Genomic DNA, 22392 nt, shown 5'->3' with positions numbered 1-22392 from the left:
TAATAAATATACAAATGTCAATTAGATGGTCATCTGCATGAGGGGGGAAAAGAAACGTTATAATGATCATCTGCTTATAGTGATCATTTTGACCCGTCCCAAAGTGATCAGTATAAGAGGAGTCCACTGTATTGCTTTGCATAGTCAAAATACCGGAGCTCCAAACTAGTTCCAGGTGTGACAATCACTAATATGAACATGTCAATAAAGTGCGTTTGAAGTAACAAATCAAAGCTGCCTGCCTCTGGGTTTAAGCCAGACTTGTTCATTCGTGTCAGTAACAGTAAGAGTGGAGCGGCTTGAATATCCAATACTGCCATTTCCAAGCGTGTGCTTTGGTAGCAGACGCTCATGAAATTAGGCTGGCTGGAGTACGTTTTGCTGTGCTCACCTTTTGCTTAAAACAACAATAAACCAACAGTTGAGCCAAACAGAAACATATTACAATATTACAAAAGTGTTAACTATTGAGCGAGTACATTCAATCAAATAAAGCAAGTTTCAAGTTGCCCCATCTTAGCCAGTTGTGCTAGCTAGCTGCGAGGTCAAGGAAATGTGTGGCTCCAAATAAAGTTCAGACTGAGCCTTCTGTCTTTGCTTGTCGTGACATTGGGTACATTGACGTGCGCATCAAATCCCATCTTAATTAACCTGATTAATACTCAAGACTATAGAAGCTGCCATGTAAATGCCTGGATTTGATTCTGTTGAACCAATAAGAGTAAGGTCATCATGAGGTGAAGCATAACCTGGTTAACACACCTAGATTTCTGCTAAATCATTCTACTTGATTTATTTAACTCTTTATTCTGACGAGTTATATTGCGCTCTCATCTCCAGCGTGTCGCCGGCTCAACTGGGAGTTGAGCAATTGTGAGCTGTGAAGCGCGGAACCCTTCGTCTTATTATAGTAGTGAGATTTCATTCAGTTTTTTTTATGCTTGTGTATCAAAGGTCCTACATCAGTACATGACAGTGTTCTGCTTTCAGCTAACAGTAATACCACTGCATCCATTTGTTCTGCAAGAGCCTCAATACAAACCACAACGAAAGACAAATCTGACATGTTTTGTGTAATACTGGGTTGGCGGCAGGCTGGATCTCATTGTGTCAGTAAGTCCATATGAACCCGGGTTTTGGGTGGAAATCGCATTCGTTTTAAAGCTTTAATCAAACAATCACCTTCACACGAACATTTGCAGTAATCAAAAAACTATGGCACGCATGTAAATGTACCCAATGATAAGTGTATAATTTGATCCCATACAGGGTTTAAAGCAAAAACAACAAAAAACAACAACAGTCTGATTCTGATTTTCAGCAGCACACTGCACCATCACACCATTTATTTCTCTATTTGTCTAGTAAAAGTCAATAACAAGAACGACCAATTTGTAATATGTACGTTGATAACATCAGAGGGAATTTGAGGCCTCTATACAGTGAGCCAGAGCATTGCACACAGCTTGACATACATATATATATATACCGTATATATATATATATATATATATATATATATGTACAGTGAGCCAGAGCATTGCACACAGCTTGACACACACACATATATATATATATACCGTATATATATACACATACGTGTATATATATATATATATACATACGTGTATATATATATATATATATATATATATATATATATATATATATATATATACGTATATATATATATATATATAGTGAGCCAGAGCATTGCACACAGCTTGACATACATATAGTTAGCTGTAACAGCCATTAGCCATCTAGACCATATGTGAGTAGGTTTAATTTGTGATCCAATGTGAAACCTTATGAAACCTGTTTACTCCCTATATGGGCCCTGTTGTGTCCCTGTTTGACATTATCAATGTACATATTCCAAACCCGTGTGCACGGTCTACTAATCCTGGCATGGTTTAGGACTCAGTGTGCACTGATGACTCATTTGAGGGCGCAGCTTACTAACTAATCCATGCACACAATGTCCTATTCTGTACGCGCTTTACCAATCGGTGCCCGTAGGGATTTCCACACACAAAAATCTTACCTAAATAAAATTCAAGAAACAAACAAATTCCTATCAACTCTGTTGACAAATATTGAATCTTGCGATTTTCTGTTTCTGCAAACCAAAGATACGTTTGTGAACCAAAAATATGTTGCATATCAACATTTCTAGATATGTGTATTCCAAAGCCTAGCGGTCGTGCAATCTGGGAACCCATCGGTTAAAACCAAAACATATTTTTTTCTCTAACCTCTGGGGGCAGGCTCGTTTCATGTCTGTGTAAACGGAACTCAAGGGGCTCCGTCAGCAGCAGAAGAAAATCCCTTTCCGCTCCCTGCAAGCTCTGCCATTGGCTCCAAACGACTGGCTCTGCCCATGAATGGATTTCCTTTCCGCTCCCTGCGTGTCGCTCTCAAATCCCTCCGTTGTTATGAAACAACATCGCTACCGCTTAAATCCTCTCCATGTTTGTTTTGACTCCTGTCTCAGTGACCTCAGTGTGTATCTCCACCAGCTTTCATACACTTTCTTTCCATATTTCAGCTGTGCTACATCACGGAATTGGTGCTACATTGTGATAGAAAGTAGCTCACTGTTCATTGGATAAAAAAATGAATAAAAAAAATTGCTCGCATTCCATTGGTGAATGTAAAATATTTCTTTGCTTCGCTGAAAATGATTGGATAAAAAGCATAAAAAACGCGAAGTCGAATGGATTTGTCTTTTTGTCAAAAACAGTTGTCCATATGCCGGAAATCCAGCACCTGGCCAGAGGTCTTCAAGCCCTGCCCATCTAACCATTCCAATCAAATCAAATCAGAAGTGTGCCTAACAGTTTAAAGCGAGGCACCTTGCCCGGCCGTCGGTTGATAACTGCTACACACTCTGACATTGGATTTAAGTGAATAAGGCTAGAACAACAGCTCTGCGGAGTAAGTGGATGGTGGGGTGGTTGAGGGTCATTGCTTGGTTTACCAACACAACCAGCACTACGGACATCTCATCTACGTACCTTGTCAGGTTCCCACATACAAAAAGTGAAGGCCTGCAACCTGGAATTCGTGACAAGGCCTGTCTTTCATGAGACAGACTTGTCTGCCGCTGCTGGGGACACCAGTGTCTCTCATTGCAGAAATAATACTTTCCTTCTTGATCAAGGAGGTGGACACCAACACTGTCAAAACAAACGTCAAATGTCTGTCCCCCTTCAATGTGTCTTTTGGAGAGAGCTTGTCTCCATGGTAGCAAAACAAGGAGAGAGGGACAGCTCCAAACAAACCTAGACAGGAAGTGGAGTGCGTGACCATCTGTAGAAACAGGACGTGATGTCGGCTGTGATTGGCTCAGGAAAAGTAACAGTGGATTCTATGAAAGTGAATGTCTTCCGACCAAAACACACTTGCTTCATTAAGCACAAACACTCCAAATCTGAGGAGTCCCACTGGTTCTTCTCTCTCTCTCTTCAACACAGAGAGCTACAGCAGCGAGGAGCAATGGAGGGAGGAGCTGCTTCAGACCAGCCCAGAGTCTTTGGCCATCTTGTAGAAGATTCCTCTTTTAGCCGTGAGGTTGGAGGGCGAGTCGAACTCTGCAATCTCTCCCTTGTCCAACACCAGGACCCTGCAGGGGAGGAACATGATGTGCTGCATGTAGTAAGTACAGTCAAAGACATAGGTCATAGCACTGCTGCTGCTAATACCTCTGCTACTACTACCTCTACTACTACTAACTCTGCTACTACTACCTCTACTACTACTACCTCTGCTACTACTACCTCTGCTACTACTACCTCTACTACTACTACCTCTGCTACTACTACCTCTACTACTACCTCTCCTACTACTACCTCTACTACTAGTACCTCTGCTACTACTACCTCTGCTGCTACTACCTCTACCTATGCTACTACTACCTCTACTACTACTGCAGTACCTCTGCTGCTACTACCTCTACTACTACTACCTCTGCTACTACTACCTCTGCTACTACTACCTCTCCTACTACTACCTCTACTACTACTACCTCTGCTACTACTACATCTGCTGCTACTACCTCTACCTATGCTACTACTACCTCTACTACTACTACTACTACTACAGTAGCTCTGCTGCTACTACCTCTACTACTAATACCTCTGATGCTACTGCCTCTGCTGCTACTACCTCTACCTCTGGTACTACTACCTCTGCTGCTACTACCTCTACTACTACTGTACTACTACCTCTGCTGCTACTACTACTTCTGCTCCTGGTGCTAACTATAATAACTCGAAATATTGCACGCTTCACACGCTCATTTCTAGCTACCACAGAAGCCGTTTTGAGTACTTTTGAGTCTGTCTGTCTGTGGACAGATTTTGGTAGCGCAATAGCATCAAAACCGTGCAAGATGCAATCACAAAACTTTACAGGAGTGTAGCTGACATCAAAATTAAGGCCGAGTTTGAAAATGGGTGTGATCTGAGCAAGGGCTGGCCCCCCCACATCGGCCCCCTCATTTTACGCCCCTGGCCCACAAGTTGCAGGCGACGTGGCTGGTGGGTTCCCATTAGTGGATGGGCGATATGGCAAAAATATCATATCACGATTTTTTCAGGCAGGATCACGATCCACGATCTTATCATGATTCTTTTTCATATTGGTTTTTAAGACTATTTTGCAAGTTACTGAACAGTACAAGTACAAACTAATTTCAGGGTTCGTATGGTCATGAGAAACCTGGGAAAAGTAATGGTAATTTAAAATACAAAATTGTTTCATAAATATTTTCATGTTGTTCATTTACCCTGAGTTTACAATAATTCATATGCTAAGAAATAATGTTCACAAGCATGCACATGCTCTATCTATCTATATATCTATCTATCTATCTATCTATCTAGCGTTATCTATCTATCTCTATCTCTCTATCTATCTCTATATGTATTGGTTCACTATTATTTCAGCTATACAGTAGGGTTGGTCGATGGAACAAATATATATGGGCTATCTGCGATTTGAGTCCACCTTCTATTGCTTTTGTTGGGTGATCTTTCACGTGATTGTTGTCATTTTAATTAGCTAGTGAGAGAGAGAGACCGACAGACGGAGAGAGAGAGAGCTCTCAGCTCTGTCTGCATGCGGCTCGGCATACACACATGCACACACACCACAGCGTTGAGTGAGAGAGGGGGAAACGGAGCTCACCTGTGAATACGAGGCAGGATGACAGCAGATTAAGAGCAATGCCTCCTCGCATTTAAAATAACTTTGCGCCATGAGTTCCACTCTATCTGCCTGTCTCTCTACCCACATGTTTGTTTAGTGTGCGTGTGTGTTGTAAAGAGGTTGCATTTGCGTTCGGGTCATTTTCATCGCCGTTCATTCTAACGAGCAGAGCGTGTGTTTAGGTTATTTTTATTTTTTCAACTATCGTCCCGGCTCCGTCCCCAAATTTCGCTATTTTAATGTCCCCGGGATGACGGGAGGTCCTGTCGAGCCCTGGTTAAGTGTGTATGTGTGTGTGTGTGTGTGTGTGTGTATGTGTGTGTGTGTGTGTGTGTGTGTCAAACAATCAGTGTTGTTGTCCTCCATGCTGCTGTGCTGCTGCACTTTGTGAAGTGAAAAGGGGGAGGGGAGGACAACTTTGGAAGCGTCTTTCAGACATAGAAATGCAACTGATAGAATGTGCACTGCATGTAGCGCGATTCTAACGATCTGTCTGGAAAGGCAGATCGTGGACCCATTCTAATCGTTAACGATCTAAGATCGTCATATCACCCACCCCTAGTTCCCATCGCAAGATCGTCTCTAGTTTTGTTAATATAGTGATCTGATTATTTATTTCACATGCTCAGTTAATTTCTCAGTTCACACTCATTGGGGAAAATAGACAATTTCAATCGTTAATTGCCATTATTTGTGATACAAAAATTACCAAAATTACATGTTCGCCACAGCCCTAGTTCCAAAGTGCTTCAAACAATAAAATAAATAACAATAAAATAAAACAATAAGGCTAGTGCATAAAACACAAAAGATCTAAAGGAAATACAAGATAACAAAAATATTAGACAAAAATACATTTGTTGAAAGTGTTTTATCCGAGTCTGTGAGTGGTTGCTGTGGGTCCTACCTTGTATAGTCCATGATGGTGTTGAGGCGATGAGCTATGGTCAGCACAGTGCAGTTCTCAAACTGAGAGCGGATGGTGGACTGGATGAGCTTGTCTGTCTCTAGGTCCACAGCCGCCGTGGCTTCATCCAGAACCAGGATCTTCGTCTTCCTCAGCAGAGCTCTGGCCAGGCACAGCAGCTGGCGCTGCCCCAGACTGGACATAGACAGAGACATGGTCAGTGTACAAGGCACAGCAGTTGGTGCTAACACAGAGAGAGATACTGTCAGTGTACCAAGCACAGCAGCTGGCGCTGACCCAGACTGGTCACACAGACACAGACACTGTGGAGCTGGGACCTACTGGTGCATGGTTACACCTTCATGGAAGCTTGTCCAATGTACTAGAATAATGAACTATGTACAGTACATGTAGTTCTATGTAGACTTATCTAGACTTAGGTGTATTATATCACCCTATATTAGTTTGTGTATAGCTGCATATGTCCATGTACTGTATAGTTTGCGTAGCCACATACAGTATATGATCATGTATAGTTTGTGTAGCCACATACTGTATATGGTCATGTATAGTTTGTGTAGCCACATATATGGTCATGTATAGTTTGTGTAGCCACATATATGGTCATGTATAGTTTGTGTAGTCACATATATGGTCATGTATAGTTTGTGTAGTCACATATATGGTCATGTATAGTTTGTGTAGCCACATATATGGTCATGTATAGTTTGTGTAGTCACATATATGGTCATGTATAGTTTGTCTAGCCACATATATGATCATGTATAGTTTGTGTAGCCACATATATGGTCATGTATAGTTTGTGTAGCCACATATATGGTCATGTATATCATCATCATCATCATCACTTTATTGTCAGACACAAGGTCCATTAAAAAACACACAATACATATAAAACAGGTAACAACACAATAAGAGCACTTAACATTTCTACAGTAAGGCACTGTACCAGTGTTTCCGGATGGAAGACATGTATCTAGTGTCACTGAGATTGGGTTGAGAGAGCAACATAATGAGCATATTCTGAGACATATTCAGACGACAGATAAACCTATACATCAGGTTTCTCAACAGGGCATGAAAGGTGCTCACTCCTGCTCCACAAAACATTTCACTGGCGCTGCTACACCTTGGCTTCCTAAGAAGGATCCTCAGGCAGTCATTATAAGCAACCTGGAGCTTTTGAATGCTAGCCTGCTTAAACTTGACCCACAGGGGGGCAGTATACAGAGGAGTACAGTAGGCTCTAAACAGGTTTACCTTTACAACATCTGAGCTAAAATAAAACTTCTTCCTCAGCATGTTAGCTTGAGCATACAGTACACGCCTCTGTCTGTACATGTCATCATCATCACTCATTTGATCAGTTATAATATGACGCAAATATTTAGTTCGACAGCAAACTGCCAGCACCTGCCCAGACAAATAAAAAGAAGGAAAGGAGAGATCCTTATCATCTCTTGTTCTGCAGATCATAGTGACACTCTTTTTAGCATTATATTTCACATCAAAACGACCTCCATAGTCAGAACAGATATTCAGCAACTGTTGGAAACCAGTACTGCTTGGAGACAGGATAACCAAATCATCGGCATACATAAAGTGATTTACAGTGGTGTTACCAATCACATATCCCGTTCGGCAGCTGCTGAGCTGTACAGAGAGTTCATTCATATATAAATTGAACAGGGCGGGGGAAAGAAGCCCCCCCTGACGGACGCCATTCCCGACACCAAAAGGAGCAGAGACCGTATTACCCCACCTTACCTGCATATATGGTCATGTATAGCTTGTGTAGCCACATAGTATATGGTCATGTATAGTTTGTGTATCTGCATATATGGTCATGTATAGCTTGTGTAGTCACATATATGGTCATGTATAGCTTGTGTAGCTGCATACATGTATATGGTCATGTATAGTTTGTGTATCTGCATATATGATCATGTATAGCTTGTGTAGCTGCATACATGTATATGGTCATGTATAGTTTGTGTATCTGCATATATGGTCATGTATAGCTTGTGTAGTCACATATATGGTCATGTATAGCTTGTGTATCTGCATATATGGTCATGTATAGTTTGTGTATCTGCATATATGGTCATGTATAGCTTGTGTAGTCACATATGGACGGTTTTCACCAGAGTGCAACCCCACAGCACTTCCTTTTTCTCAGCATTCGGCAAACTGCAGAAATATTCACTCGACATCGTTACTTTTGTTTTCGCTGCTCAGCTGTATAGACGGTTTTCACGGAATGGTCAGTCCTGCACTTGAATGTTTTTTTTGCTTTTATGTCCATAGCAAACACTGCAACAGGAAGTGAGCGGGGGTTCAATTTAGAATGTTTTTGTTGTCAAGTTAAAACCGTCTATATGGTCATGTATAGCTTGTGTATCTGCATATATGGTCATGTATAGCTTGTGTAGTCACATATATAGTCATGTATAGCTTGTGTATCTGCAATATGGTCATGTATAGTTTGTGTATCTGCATATATGGTCATGTATAGCTTGTGTAGCCACATATATGGTCATGTATAGTTTGTGTAGCCACATATATGGCCATGTATAGTTTGTGTAGCTGCATATAAGGTCATGTATAGGTCATGTCGCTCCATACTGTATATGGTCATATATCGTTTGTGTAGCTGCATATATGATCATGTATAGTTTGATTAGGTGGGCTGGAGGATGATGTACCTGAGGTTCTCTCCTCCTTCACAACACTCGTGGTTGAGCTTGTCTGGAAGGCCGGACACAAAACTCTTGAGATGGGCCAGTTCCAGAGCTCTCCACACCTCCTCATCAGAGTAGCTGTCAAAGGGATCCAAGTTCATCCTCAGAGAGCCTGAAAACAGCACTGGGTCCTAGAGAAGGGAGGAGTCACAGCTTAGCCCAGTAAGTGATGTGTCTGCATAGGCTGCATCACAACACAGAACCAACTCTTTTGACCAAATGGATACAGTGGCTAGAATATTCAGAAGCTATTGTTAAGGGTTTCTTTACAGTGGAAAAACTGAACTGAACTAACAAAGCAAAGCAGCTAGTAGCCATAGTCAGATTTTACCAAATTCTAACTATTAGCATCCTATAATGAAATTGCCTAGGTGGACGGGCGGGCGGATAGCGGTGTCTGTCAGTCACGATTTGCGTCACGTTTTGTGTCACGAAAGTGACATTGGGCCTGCGGCCCTGGCTGAAGAATACCACACCACCCCCCAACACACACAGACTCGGCATAGTGCCACCTACTGGCAAACATAAAAAGTGGTTTATCTTGAGAACCGTTCATCAGATACTCACAGTCGATACGCACAATTCTTAAACAAACTATTGAACCCAAGACCTGTCGTATTTAGTGTAAAAAAAACTGAAACGAATAGAAAAAGCTCAGAAAGAAAATGTGTTGCTGGTGAATGAATTTCCACTTTAAAGAGAGCATCACTCAACCACGCCCTAATTACGCACCTCTCACATTCACTGTATTTGAGCCGACCACGTCAATCAACACCACAGTTTCATCCATGGCTATGATTTCCCTAGCCTGTATCTTCTTTATCTCAAATCCATGTTGAAAATGTGACAAAATTCACCAGCTTCTCGCTGAACTGCCCAGTGTCTTTCTGGTCATGTAGTGTAGTGTACTGTCTGAACTGCCCAGTGTCTTTCTAGGCAACAGTTGTATGTTTTCTGGCAGAAATGTTGTTATGGTGGAGGACAGCACACAGGCCATAGGTGTTGAACATGCAGAGAACGGAACATTGACTCGATACACTGCACGGGGCGGGTATCCCGCTAGTCATAATAAAGATGTGTTTAAAAAAGTATATATAAAAAATCCTTCAGAGTGGATAAAGATGTTTAAAATGTTTAAAAGAAGATATTTGAAAAAAGAAGGATAAAGATGTTTTAAAATCTTAAAGAATATAGGATAAAGATGTTTACAACATTTTTGGAACTCGTTATGCCCGAGTGGAGCATACAAAAGAATCTCTAATATAAAAGGGAGGAAGTGGGCTCTGTTTGTTTCTCTGTTTCAATTTATGTCCCACATTGGATGATGTCATCAGCAATTGTGATGTCACAATGTCTATGACATGCGAAGTTGAGCAATTGTGCGCTGAGTGATGTCACTCGAGCAGTCCACGACGTGATCAGTGATGGTCACTCGAGCAATTGTGATGTCACAATGCCTATGACATGCGAAGTTGAGCAACAAACTCAACTATTTTTGCAACTACTCTGTTGTGATGCTTTTAAATGTCTATTTTATCCTCTTCTTTTATTCTCTTATTTTCTTGTGTCGACCATCTTATGTGAAGCACTTTGAATTGCCTCTATCTGATTTTATGCAAACCCAATGCTGTGGCATCAGAGCCAGATTAACACCCCCAGGGGCCCCGGGGCACTGAAACTCCCAGGGGCCCCCCTACCCATCGTCCGGATGTTTGGATGTTTTTTCGCCATATTTAGAGGAATATCTCATTTTAAATTAACATTAGTATTATACTGTTATGTTATTATTCCGTTTCTGAGATTCAGTTTCTCACTCACTCATAGGCGATTCTAGGCTTTGCAAAGAGGTAGCACCAGCAGGATAAAGATATTAGTCTGACTGGGGGGGTTTCTAGGGGGGGCTGTGCCCCCCCTGGACAAAGAAATTTTGTACATTTTAAAGTAAAATGCATGAATCTGATGCACTCTGGGAGCAAAAGGAAGAGGCTAATCTTTACATTAATATCCTCTTCACTGTGCTGTGGCTTTACAATGATGAAAAAATAATTGACATTACATTTCCAATACAAAACAGCAGAGGGTGCCGCAGCACCACAAGCACCCCCACTTCCTGCGCCCCTGGTCACCACTTGCCCACAGGCATCCAATGAGACTAAATTATCAGACTTAATCTTCTTGGAAACACATTTTATTTTGTCCTGATTGGTCTTAGATTTGTGTCATAGTTCTGTGGAGCCCAACATGAGCCCGACAAAAAAAAAAAAAAAAAAAAAAAAAAAAAAATTGGAGGGCCCCGGGGCACCTGCCCCGGTTGCCCTATGGTTAATCCGGCCTTGTGTGGCATGTATGGGCAACAGAAGACGCAAGGTACAAGTAGAGCATAGGTCACTAATAGGCGGACCGCGGTCCAAATGCGGACCGAGACGCCGTCCTATGCGGACCCAGACCTATAAGCTGTTATTATATTGAGATTCTTCTTCAATGTTGAAGTGTTTCTATTTTTAAATGGCGCAGCTTTTCTGGCTATTCTAGCATTTACGGTACTGGTTTATAGTCTCACGTGACGTTACTCGGCCAATGAACATTCAAGATTCCTCCGTGCACACACACACACACACACACACACACACACACACGCTCACACACACACACACACACACACACACACACACACACACACGCACACACGCTCACACACACACACACACACAAACACAGACACACACACGCACGCTCACACACACACACACACACACACACACACACACACACACGCACGCTCACACACACACACACACACACACACGCACGCTCTCACACACACACACACACACACACACACACACACACACACACACACACACACGCTCACACACACACACACACACACGGGGGAGAGAAAACCGAGACACGTTGGAGAAATAGGTGAGACACAAGAAGTATGGCGTGCTCTAAAAAGAGAAAAGTGGAGAGAACCGAGTTTTTAAAGAATGGACAGATTTGTTCGTGTTTATCCTCCCCACGCCAGTTCAAAGCCCGTATGTCTGATCTGCTGCGAGACACTTATTAAAAACGGGTGTGTGTGTGTGTGTGTGTGTCTCCCCCCTTCCCTCCGTCCCTCCCCCCTTCCCAGTACAACTAACTGCCCACACAGGCTGCAGTCTGGTTGAATTGTTGGTCACCTTGCCTGGTTTAGTTTGAATGAGTTCAGACAGGTAGTTTGGTTAAAGTGTAACTAACCCCCAAAACACTTTTTTTCAGCTTTTAACCAATATATATGACTTTGGGGGTGATGTGTGAAGAATTCTGGTCAAAATTTCCACATTTGACACCAAACTGTTGCCATTTGACCATTTGTATCATTTTTCAGCAGCATATCTGGCATAAGCGCCCTCTAAGGGTGGAACACTGCTTTTTTTTTTTTCCTCAAATGAATGGGAGATTTGGTACAACCTGACGTCAGGTTGTCCCCAAAGACTATGGGATTTCAAGATCGTTACTCCCCTACCCCCCCTGTACCCTTTCGGCTCCTCACAACTCCAAGCCTATTCCTATTGAAGTTTGCTCTTAAAATACTGAACCAAATGTCGTCAAAGTTGGCACATGTCTTAATTATAGTTAGTTTATCGCTGAATGTGTCATTACATTATTAATATCTTACCTGGATAAGCTCTAATTATGTTGTTTATATTATCAGTCCGACTTGGAAGCACTTTCTGCCGGCCAGTCAAACGGGAGAGTCGGCTCTCATGCACCCGCGGGGGCGCGCGCAGCAGTAGACTGAATGGGGGGAGGAGGAGGAGAGATCTGCAGCTGTGCCTGAGACACTCACCTCGATCCGACTATAGCAGGCTACTCAGCTACTGTGAAAAGCGTCCTGTCCAGTCGCACATTCGCAAACAGATGCGGGATTCCCTCAATCCTGTACCCAATCTCAGACTGTATTGAGCAGAAAAATCGCACACCAGCTATTTCTCTGTGTTTGTTTGTTGCTCCGTGAGGTTACAGAGCGCCCCATGCATGCAGGTCAGGAGGAGGAGGCTGTTTCGCCAGCCGGGGTCTGGCAGGAGGGAGGCGGGGGAGAACGCAGCTGAGAGAACACAGCTGAGAGGAAAACTTTTGCAAAGAATCATGGAAAAGGGAGAAACGAAAATTAAAAAGGGATTTGATGGCGCGATTTATGGCAAATGGGACGAGGGAATGGAGAAATGGAGAAATCTCGCTTTGTGATTACATAAGCTGAGAGCGGGGCGTTTGTCCTCACTGTGCTGTGTGCTGCGAGCAGCGAGGCTCTTTTAACGTAAGTTTAGACAAGCCACGCACACACACATGGGACAAAATGGGACAAAAATAATTAAATTTCTAGTTCGCCACTGAATGGCCAAATTGATATCACTTCCAACCATTTTGAGCAACACTCTTTCCATACAGACCACCAGCGTTGGCTAGTTGTTGATATTTATAAAAGATATTGCCCCTCTCAAATAAATTATTTTTGAGGCGGTAGGCAAACTGTAATGGCGTCGATTTCAGAAAAAAAATCTTGACTTGAACACAGCCAAAGAGTTTAGTATAGACAAGAGCATATGTAATTTCTTGTTTTTTTCCATAGGTATTTTCAAATCACTGTTCTGATACATATCTGGGGGGTTAGTCCCCATTTAAATATGAGTGTATTCTTGGTTAGCTAGTCTGTTGAAACAAGGATGTGTTCTTTGTGAAATTAGTCATCAACTAGTCAGGTTAAATATGAATATTCCTAGTCAGCAAGTCAACTACCGTAAATTCCGGACTATAAGGCGCACCGGTGTATAAGCCGCACCTTCAAAGTTGACTATTTTTTTCTTATATAAGCCGCACCGGACTATAAGCCGCGGGTGTTTTAATGGTATTTTTTGTTTTTTTTACAGTGCACACAGTGTCCGCGGTGTGGTGAAAAGAGGGCAAGAGAGGAAATTAAAACAGAAGTGGATTTATAGTTAGAAAGAGTGCTAAAGAAGAGAGAATTCCGTTTTTTATTTTTTTATTTTAGTTACTCACAGTACTATTGACCAGTCCAACTCAAAAGATATTCGGCAGTTTCACTTTGAGCTCTTGTTCCGCCGCTGTCCATCAATGGTTATGACGAGTCTCGCTGGGTACAGTACGCCAAAGCGATATCCATTGACTTTAACCTTTTCGATGATGCTGTTGTATGTTGCGCGTTTCTGTTGCACCAACGCGGAGAGGTCCTGCCGGACGAAAAAGCGCGTACCCTCCCAGGTGAGGGGCTTCTTCCCCGCAGCCTGGAGGATGAGTTGACGGTCGGGCCAGCGGAGTAGGCAGATGAAGATGGCCCTCGGTGGCAGCCCGGGGTCTGGACGTGGCCGAGGCGCCCGGTGTGCCCTGTCCACCTCTGGTGGTTTCTCGCCTTCCTTCAGGTCCAGGATGTAACACAGGATTTTGCCACGAAAGCGTCCATGTCACCAATCTCAGCTCCCTCTTTTACATTGATCAGGCGAATGTTATTTATTTTACTCCTGCTGATTAAGTCATCAACCTGCGTGTGCAGCGTTTCGATGTTTTTGCATTTTATCCACTTTCGGACTCACTGTGTTGTTTTTGTCCTCCAGTGCGCTGATGCGCTTTTCCGCATTAGAAACTCTGTTCACGGTTGCATTATTTTCTTTAGTGAGTGAGTGGATGGACTTCTGCACGTTTTCAAACTTGTTTTCAAGCTGCTCAAACCTCTGAGCGATGTCGGACTTAATCGATAGTGTTTCACGGAGTAAAAGTTTAGCCCAAGCCGTGTATCTCCAGCCTCCAGCAGGTGAGTCATTTCCTCATTCATGGCGGTGATTGCTTCGTCTTTTTCTTTCTGCTTACCTGTGTTGTGTTATGTTATGTTATGTTATGTTGTTAAAAGAGGGCAAGAGAGGAAATTAAAACAGAAGTGGATTTATAGTTAGAAAGAGTGCTAAAAAAGAGAGATTTTTTTTTTTTTTTTTGGAAAAAATCCATAGATAAGCCGCACCGTTATATAAGCCGCAGGGGCCAAAAAAGGCCAAAAAACGGGAAAAAAGCCGCGGCTTATAGTCCGGAATTTACCTCTCAGAACAGGTGTAACGGCGGGTTCACACACACGCCTAGAGCGACGCTTAAAGCAACGCCTAAGCAACGCCTAAAATTTAGGCGTCCTTGTTAACAGACGAGAGCGTTCACACATACCGCTGCCACGCTGTGCTGAAGCCACGCTCGCGCTGTGCCTACGCTGCGCTGCATTTATCGTTTAGGCGTCTGTTCTATTTTTCAGCTCTAGGCGCGCTGAACTGTCAAGCTGGCTGTTGTTTCTGGTGGACTTGGGCCATATTTTCTACCGAGTTTGCCCAAAAGGGAGGGTGGAGCGCGAATTAACGAGTGCATAGTAGGAAAGCTGTCCTTCATGTGTTCCTCTATTAACGTCTTTTCTATCAGATGTATATATACCCCCCCTGTCTCAATGCATATATCACTCATGGTGTTGATGACTCATAGTCACATGATTACCCGAGGGAAGGGCCAAGAAATAGACAGACATCCTCACTTGCACATTACAATAAAAAAGAGGACTCACCCATGCTATAAATCAGATCTGAAAAGTGTAAAAAAACCGCTGCTCATGTGTTCAGCGTAGCGCAGAGCGTGGCGTCCTGTGTGAACGAAAATAGGCGCCAGGCGTGCATGAAGCAATGCCTATATGCGTAGGCATAGGCGTAGGCATAGGCGTAGGCATAGGCGTAGGCGTGTGTGTGAACCGGCCGTAACGATTGTTCAAATATGTGGAGATTGTTTTGGTTGAGACTGCAAAAACCAGAACAAGGGAAGCTCAAGCTGCTACTTTTGTTAAATTTTTCTTAAGCACTTTATTTTAAGATGCGTTTTCAAAAGCTTTCTGCTATATGTGTTTTTTATTTTTAAATGCAGCCCTTACTTTACTTGAAAATATTAACATATTAATTGTTGAAATGAATGAGTTGTTCTTTGTGGCTGACTACATACAGACATTGATACAACTATTAGAGTACTTCTATGGCACTGAATCATAACGCAGGTTAGACATTACGATGTTGCGGACCTTTGCTTGAGGAAATGTTCTCGAAATGGACCTCTCTGAATTCTAAGTGAATACCCCTGCAGTAGAGGGTATGCTTGGCGTCCAAACTACAGTATAAAGACAAAGCTGTTATGAAATGTCTATTTTATCCTCTTTTTTCCTTTTTCTTATGTCATCCATTTTATGTATTAAGTACTTTGAACTGCATCTGTGTATGAAATGTGCTATACAAATAAACTTGACCTGACGGAGTGACGTCACTCGAGCACTCCACTCCATTTTATCCCATTTTTACCCCACATTAGTGCAGATTTTTTATTGATTTATCCTGGTTGCTGCTCCACCCTCTGTCGATCTGGGGAGAGCCGAAACTGGCTCCATGCTTCCTCCGAGACATGGGCAGTTAGCCAGCCGCTTCTTTTCACCTGACGGGAAGGAAGCTTCACCGGTAGGACATAGCACGTGGGAGGTTCACGCTATTCCAACGAGTTCCCCTCCCTCTGAACAGGCGCCCCTAACGACCAGAGGAGGCACCACTTCAGCGACCAGGATATTGCATGTTTTGCTGAGGGGTTCTGTTTATTTTTCCACAACAGTTCCTATATGAAGGAAACCCAAAGGGGGCACAGGGAGAACATGCAAACTCCACACCCTTTTGACGACCCCACCCAGGCGGTGGGCACTCGAGGACATGCCGACGGGCACACACTCCTTCAGCGCTCACAGCGTCCCAGGTGGGAATCGAACCCAGGACCTTCTAGCTGTGAGGCGACAGCTCTACCACTGAGCCACCGTGCCCCCTCTTTATATGTATTGTTGTCTACATATTTTGTACTGTCTGCACTGACCTGTGGTATGATGGTGATTCTGGAGCGGAGTTCGTGCAGGCCCAGCTGAGCAATGTCCACCCCATCGATGAAGATTTGGCCCTCAGCTGCCTCGATGATCCGGAAAAGTCCAAGCGTCAAGGACGACTTCCCTGCTCCAGTGCGCCCAACAATACCCACCTAGTGAGCAGATGTAATACCACAGGTGTTTGACCATGACCATACACACAACACAAACTCCTATTCCTAATCACAGCCAACTACTGTCCACAATTAACTTCATGGATGCAAACCCATGGAGTGAAAAAGATGACATACCAGGTCAGACACAAAATTTGAGGATCAAAAAGGGGACTAGTTAGCATTTTTGCCTCACCAGTCAAGTAATTTATGATAAATTCCAACCAAAAATTGTAGTGCTAAATTGATGTAGTTGCTGTTTTATTGTAGCCACTGGTTTTGTATAGGGGTATAAATAATCAAAACAATAATAATTGATTGTATTTATATAGTGCTAAGTACTCAAAGCGCTTCACATGGGGGCGCAGATTTCAACTCATCCACCACTGATGTGTAGCACCCACCTGGGTGATGCACGGCAGACAGTTTGCGGCAAACGCTCACCATCAGCTATCACGGTGGAGAGTAGAGGTGCCAATTAAGTAACGAGGGATGAATTAAAGTCGAGCTGAAATGAAAAATGACTTTTTAACTATTTTAGATCACATCCCTGGTCATACTGTGCAACTACTTAACAATATATGCCAAAAAATTCACAAAAATCAAATTTCTTTGGTTTTTCTGACAAAAGTCATGTCAGAAGCATGTTGTCTTCATTTATAATGGGATCTACAATGTGCTTACGTTACGTCAGTGAGTACTATCCAATTTCAACCAATAACATCATGACATGACAGCTGTCAATCAATCTTGATGGCTAGGAGAAAATTGCCTTCTGTCTCCATTCTGTCTCCACTCTCACTTCCTTGTACAAATCGGTTTTCCAGCCGCTCTCTCCATAGCATTCCAGACGTTTCTTAAACTGTGCATGCGTGAATGTGTGTGTGCATGTGTGTGTGTGTGTGAGAGTGTGTGTGTGGATGTGTGTGTGTGTGAGTGAATGTGTGTGTGCATGCGTCAATGTGTGTGTGTATGTGTGTGAATGTGTGTGTGTGTGTGTGTGTGTGTGTGTGTGTGAATGTGCGTGTGTGAATGTGTGTGTGTATGTGCGTGTGTGAATGTGTGTGTATGTGCGTGTGCGTGCAAGCCTTACTGGCTGGCTTTGAAATGCTATACACTCTCGCTCTCTATGCCTGTGTCTCTGTGCAGTCTGACCTTGGAGCTGGGGGCGGGGCCTAGGCTAAACCTTGTTCCCATTGCAAACTCTCGGTGTACACAACTCCCCTACAAACACACATTGTCACTTATAGAAGCGGCTGCACTGCTTACATTTTATTAGAATAGAATAGAATAGAATAGAATAGGCGAAAATAACATACTGCATGCAAAAAGATTAAATGAATAGAAATGAGTCCGCTACAGCCTCTGAAACACAGTCATGTTGGCCATGGACGTGTCTTGCAAAAAGGGCACTTATCACTCAGAGGGCAAAAGGGCAGGTGCTTGTTCAAGATGGATAAATTCAAATAAACTAAAAGAAAATTACTGTCACTTATTGTAGGCTACATAGCTGCTAGATTATAGTCACACGGCACAACTTGGCCGTTTTGGTCTCCTTTTATTTTTACACAATTTGAAATCAATGTAATTTATGAATATCAGTGAAATACTGTAATTTATAGATTTATTATGCTATAATTTATTTTATTTTTTACTGATACTTATGCTTAAATTAACGCAGTGGCGCTAATAATCTGGTTTAATCTGGTTTTTGGCTAGTGGAAATTCTGATTGCCTGGTAACTTTAAAATCTAGGAACTATATTGGCTGGTGATCTGAAAAGTTCATTTCAAGCCCTGCACATACGTATATACAGTATACAATATCGGCCAATATATAGATATCGGATTATTATTTTTTATATATATCGGTATCGGCCCCAAAAATCCAGTATCGGTCGGTACTATTTAGGGTGAGTTCCACTTTGTTGTCAGTGTACTGACCTTCTCTCCTCCCTGGATGGTGAGGGTGATGTTGCGGATGGCCAGGTCCAGGTCCTCTCTGTAGCGAAGGCCCAGGCCTCTGATGTGGATGCAGCCTTCAGTGGGCCAGCCTGGGGGTAGGCTGCAAGGCTGCTGGGTCCACTCTGCCTGAGGTCAGAGGTCACACATGTACATAAGCACATGAGACACACACACGCACACAAACGCACGCGCACACACACACGCACGCACGCACGCACACACACACACACACACACACACACACACACACACTTCTACTAGTTCTACCCCTATGAGGGCCATCCATTGACTACAATAATAAATAATAATAAACTCCTGCCCATCACCTTGACCGCCACAAACCTAAACTCAACCTAGCCCTATTTAGGGGTGCACGACATAGCAGTGAAATGTTATTTCTTGGCTTAGTCTAGTGTAGTCTAGTGTACACTGTCCCTGGTTAATAAATGCTTAAATAAGTTAGGGGTGAACGACAGCAGTGAAATGTTATTACTAGGCTTAGTCTAGTTAGGGGTGCACGACAGACATAGCAGTGAAATGTTATTTCAAGGCTTAGTCTAGTTAGGGGTGCACGACATAGCAGTGAAATGTTATTTCTAGACTTAGTCTAGTTAGGGGTGCACGACAGACATAGCAGTGAAATGTTATTTCAAGGCTTAGTCTAGTTAGGGGTGCACGACATAGCAGTGCAATGTTATTTCTAGGCTTAGTCTAGTTAGGGGTGCACGACATAGCAGTGAAATGTTATTTCTAGGCTTAGTCTAGTTAGGGGTGCACGACATAGCAGTGAAATGTTATTTCTAGGCTTGGTCTAGTTAGGGGTGCACGACATAGCAGTGGAATGTTATTTCTAGACTTAGTCTAGTTAGGGGTGCACGACATAGCAGTGCAATGTTATTTCTAGACTTAGTCTAGTTAGGGGTGCACGACATAGCAGTGCAATGTTATTTCAAGGCTTGGTCTAGTTAGGGGTGCACGACATAGCAGTGGAATGTTATTTCTAGACTTAGTCTAGTTAGGGGTGCACGACATAGCAGTGCAATGTTATTTCTAGGCTTGGTCTAGTTAGGGGTGCACGACATAGCAGTGAAATGTTATTTCAAGGCTTGGTCTAGTTAGGGGTGCACGACATAGCAGTGCAATGTTATTTCAAGGCTTGGTCTAGTTAGGGGTGCACGACATAGCAGTGAAATGTTATTTCTAGGCTTGGTCTAGTTAGGGGTGCACGACATAGCAGTGAAATGTTATTACTAGGCTTGGTCTAGTTAGGGGTGCACGACATAGCAGTGAAATGTTATTTCTAGGCTTGGTCTAGTTAGGGGTGCACGACATAGCAGTGAAATGTTATTTCTAGGCTTGGTCTAGTTAGGGGTGCACGACATAGCAGTGAAATGTTATTTCTAGGCTTGGTCTAGTTAGGGGTGCACGACATAGCAGTGAAATGTTATTTCTAGGCTTGGTCTAGTTAGGGGTGCACGACATAGCAGTGAAATGTTATTTCTAGGCTTGGTCTAGTTAGGGGTGCACGACATAGCAGTGGAATGTTATTTCTAGACTTAGTCTAGTTAGGGGTGCACGACATAGCAGTGCAATGTTATTTCTAGGCTTAGTCTAGTTAGGGGTGCACGACATAGCAGTGAAATGTTATTTCTAGGCTTGGTCTAGTTAGGGGTGCACGACATAGCAGTGACATGTTATTACTAGGCTTAGTCTAGTTAGGGGTGCACGACATAGCAGTGAAATGTTATTACTAGGCTTGGTCTAGTTAGGGGTGCACGACATAGCAGTGAAATGTTATTTCTAGGCTTGGTCTAGTTAGGGGTGCACGACATAGCAGTGGAATGTTATTTCTAGACTTAGTCTAGTTAGGGGTGCACGACATAGCAGTGAAATGTTATTTCTAGGCTTGGTCTAGTTAGGGGTGCACGACATAGCAGTGACATGTTATTACTAGGCTTAGTCTAGTTAGGGGTGCACGACATAGCAGTGAAATGTTATTTCTAGGCTTGGTCTAGTTAGGGGTGCACGACATAGCAGTGAAATGTTATTTCTAGGCTTGGTCTAGTTAGGGGTGCACGACATAGCAGTGACATGTTATTACTAGGCTTAGTCTAGTTAGGGGTGCACGACATAGCAGTGAAATGTTATTTCTAGGCTTGGTCTAGTTAGGGGTGCACGACATAGCAGTGACATGTTATTACTAGGCTTAGTCTAGTTAGGGGTGCACGACATAGCAGTGAAATGTTATTTCTAGGCTTGGTCTAGTTAGGGGTGCACGACATAGCAGTGAAATGTTATTTCTAGGCTTGGTCTAGTTAGAGGTGCACGACATAGCAGTGAAATGTTATTTCTAGGCTTGGTCTAGTTAGAGGTGCACGACATAGCAGTGAAATGTTATTTATAGGCTTGGTCTAGTTAGAGGTGCACGACATAGCAGTGAAATGTTATTTCTAGGCTTGGTCTAGTTAGAGGTGCACGACATAGCAGTGCAATGTTATTTATAGGCTTAGTCTAGTTAGGGGTTAGGGGTGCACGACATAGCAGTGAAATCTTATTACTAGGCTTGTTCTAGTTAGAGGTGCACAACATAGTAGTGGAATGTTATTACTAGGCTTAGTCTAGTTAGGGGTGCATGACATAGCAGTGAAATGTTATTTCTAGGCTTAGTCTAGTTAGGGGTGCACGACATAGCAGTGAGATGTTATTACTAAGCTTGGTCTAGTTAGGGGTGCACGACATAGCAGTGAGATGTTATTACTAGGCTTGGCCTAGTTAAGGGTGCACAACATAGCAGTGACATGTTATTACTGGCCTTGGCCTAGATAGGGGTGCACGACATAGCAGTGAAATGTTATTACTAGGCTTGGGTGATATCCAAAATGTTAATATCGCGATTATAGTCCTGCCCAAATATCGCAATACACAATATAATTGTCGTAATCATATTATGGTAATAATTATAATCATTATTATATTATTGTATTTTATGTTTCAGTTACATTAATTACTTCTCACTCACTGGTCACTCAAATCCTGGCACCACATCACCCCAGTCCTAAAACGGCTCCACTGGCTTCCCGTCTCCTACCGGATCAACTACAGAATCCTGGTCATCACATACTAAGCACTTCACCAACTGGCCCCCCATATAATACTGACTGTGCAGACTGTGCAACACTGTCCAAACAGTTTCAAAACAGTTTTTCTAAATATCACATATGGCGGCAAATATTGTGATATTCAGCAAATATCGTGATATTCGATATTATTGAAAATTGGCCAAATTCTTATTAGGGGTTTGCAGCTCACCTTCTTATTAGGGGCTTGCAGCTCACCTTCTTAATAGGGGCTTGCAGCTCACCTTCTTATTAGGGGCTTGCAGCTCACCTTCTTATTAGGGGCTTGCAGCTCACCTTCTTAATAGGGGTTTGCAGCTCACCTTCTTAATAGGGGCTTGCAGCTAACC

General features: G+C 42.9%; 1 protein-coding gene across 1 annotated transcript in view; it reads right to left on the bottom strand.

Annotated features, from left to right (window-relative positions):
• Positions 1 to 3512: 3512 nt before the first annotated feature.
• Positions 3513 to 22392, bottom strand: part of LOC310787696 (multidrug resistance-associated protein 1-like) — a gene marked incomplete at its 5' end in the record, with an annotated part of 140878 nt that continues 121998 nt past the window's right edge. Inside the window, 5 exons of the mRNA XM_083649179.1 lie at positions 3513 to 3628; positions 6122 to 6316; positions 8848 to 9014; positions 16804 to 16962; positions 18906 to 19052. Coding sequence (XP_083505305.1) covers positions 3520 to 3628; positions 6122 to 6316; positions 8848 to 9014; positions 16804 to 16962; positions 18906 to 19052 — 777 coding nt within the window. The 3' untranslated portion in view covers positions 3513 to 3519. The remainder of the gene's footprint in view (positions 3629 to 6121; positions 6317 to 8847; positions 9015 to 16803; positions 16963 to 18905; positions 19053 to 22392) is intronic.

Source organism: Poromitra crassiceps (assembly GCF_964638095.1).
Source record: "Poromitra crassiceps genome assembly, chromosome: 13".
NCBI lineage: Eukaryota > Metazoa > Chordata > Actinopteri > Beryciformes > Melamphaidae > Poromitra > Poromitra crassiceps.
Note: the sequence above shows the minus strand (reverse complement) of the source record. Positions and strands in the feature narration are given on the sequence as shown.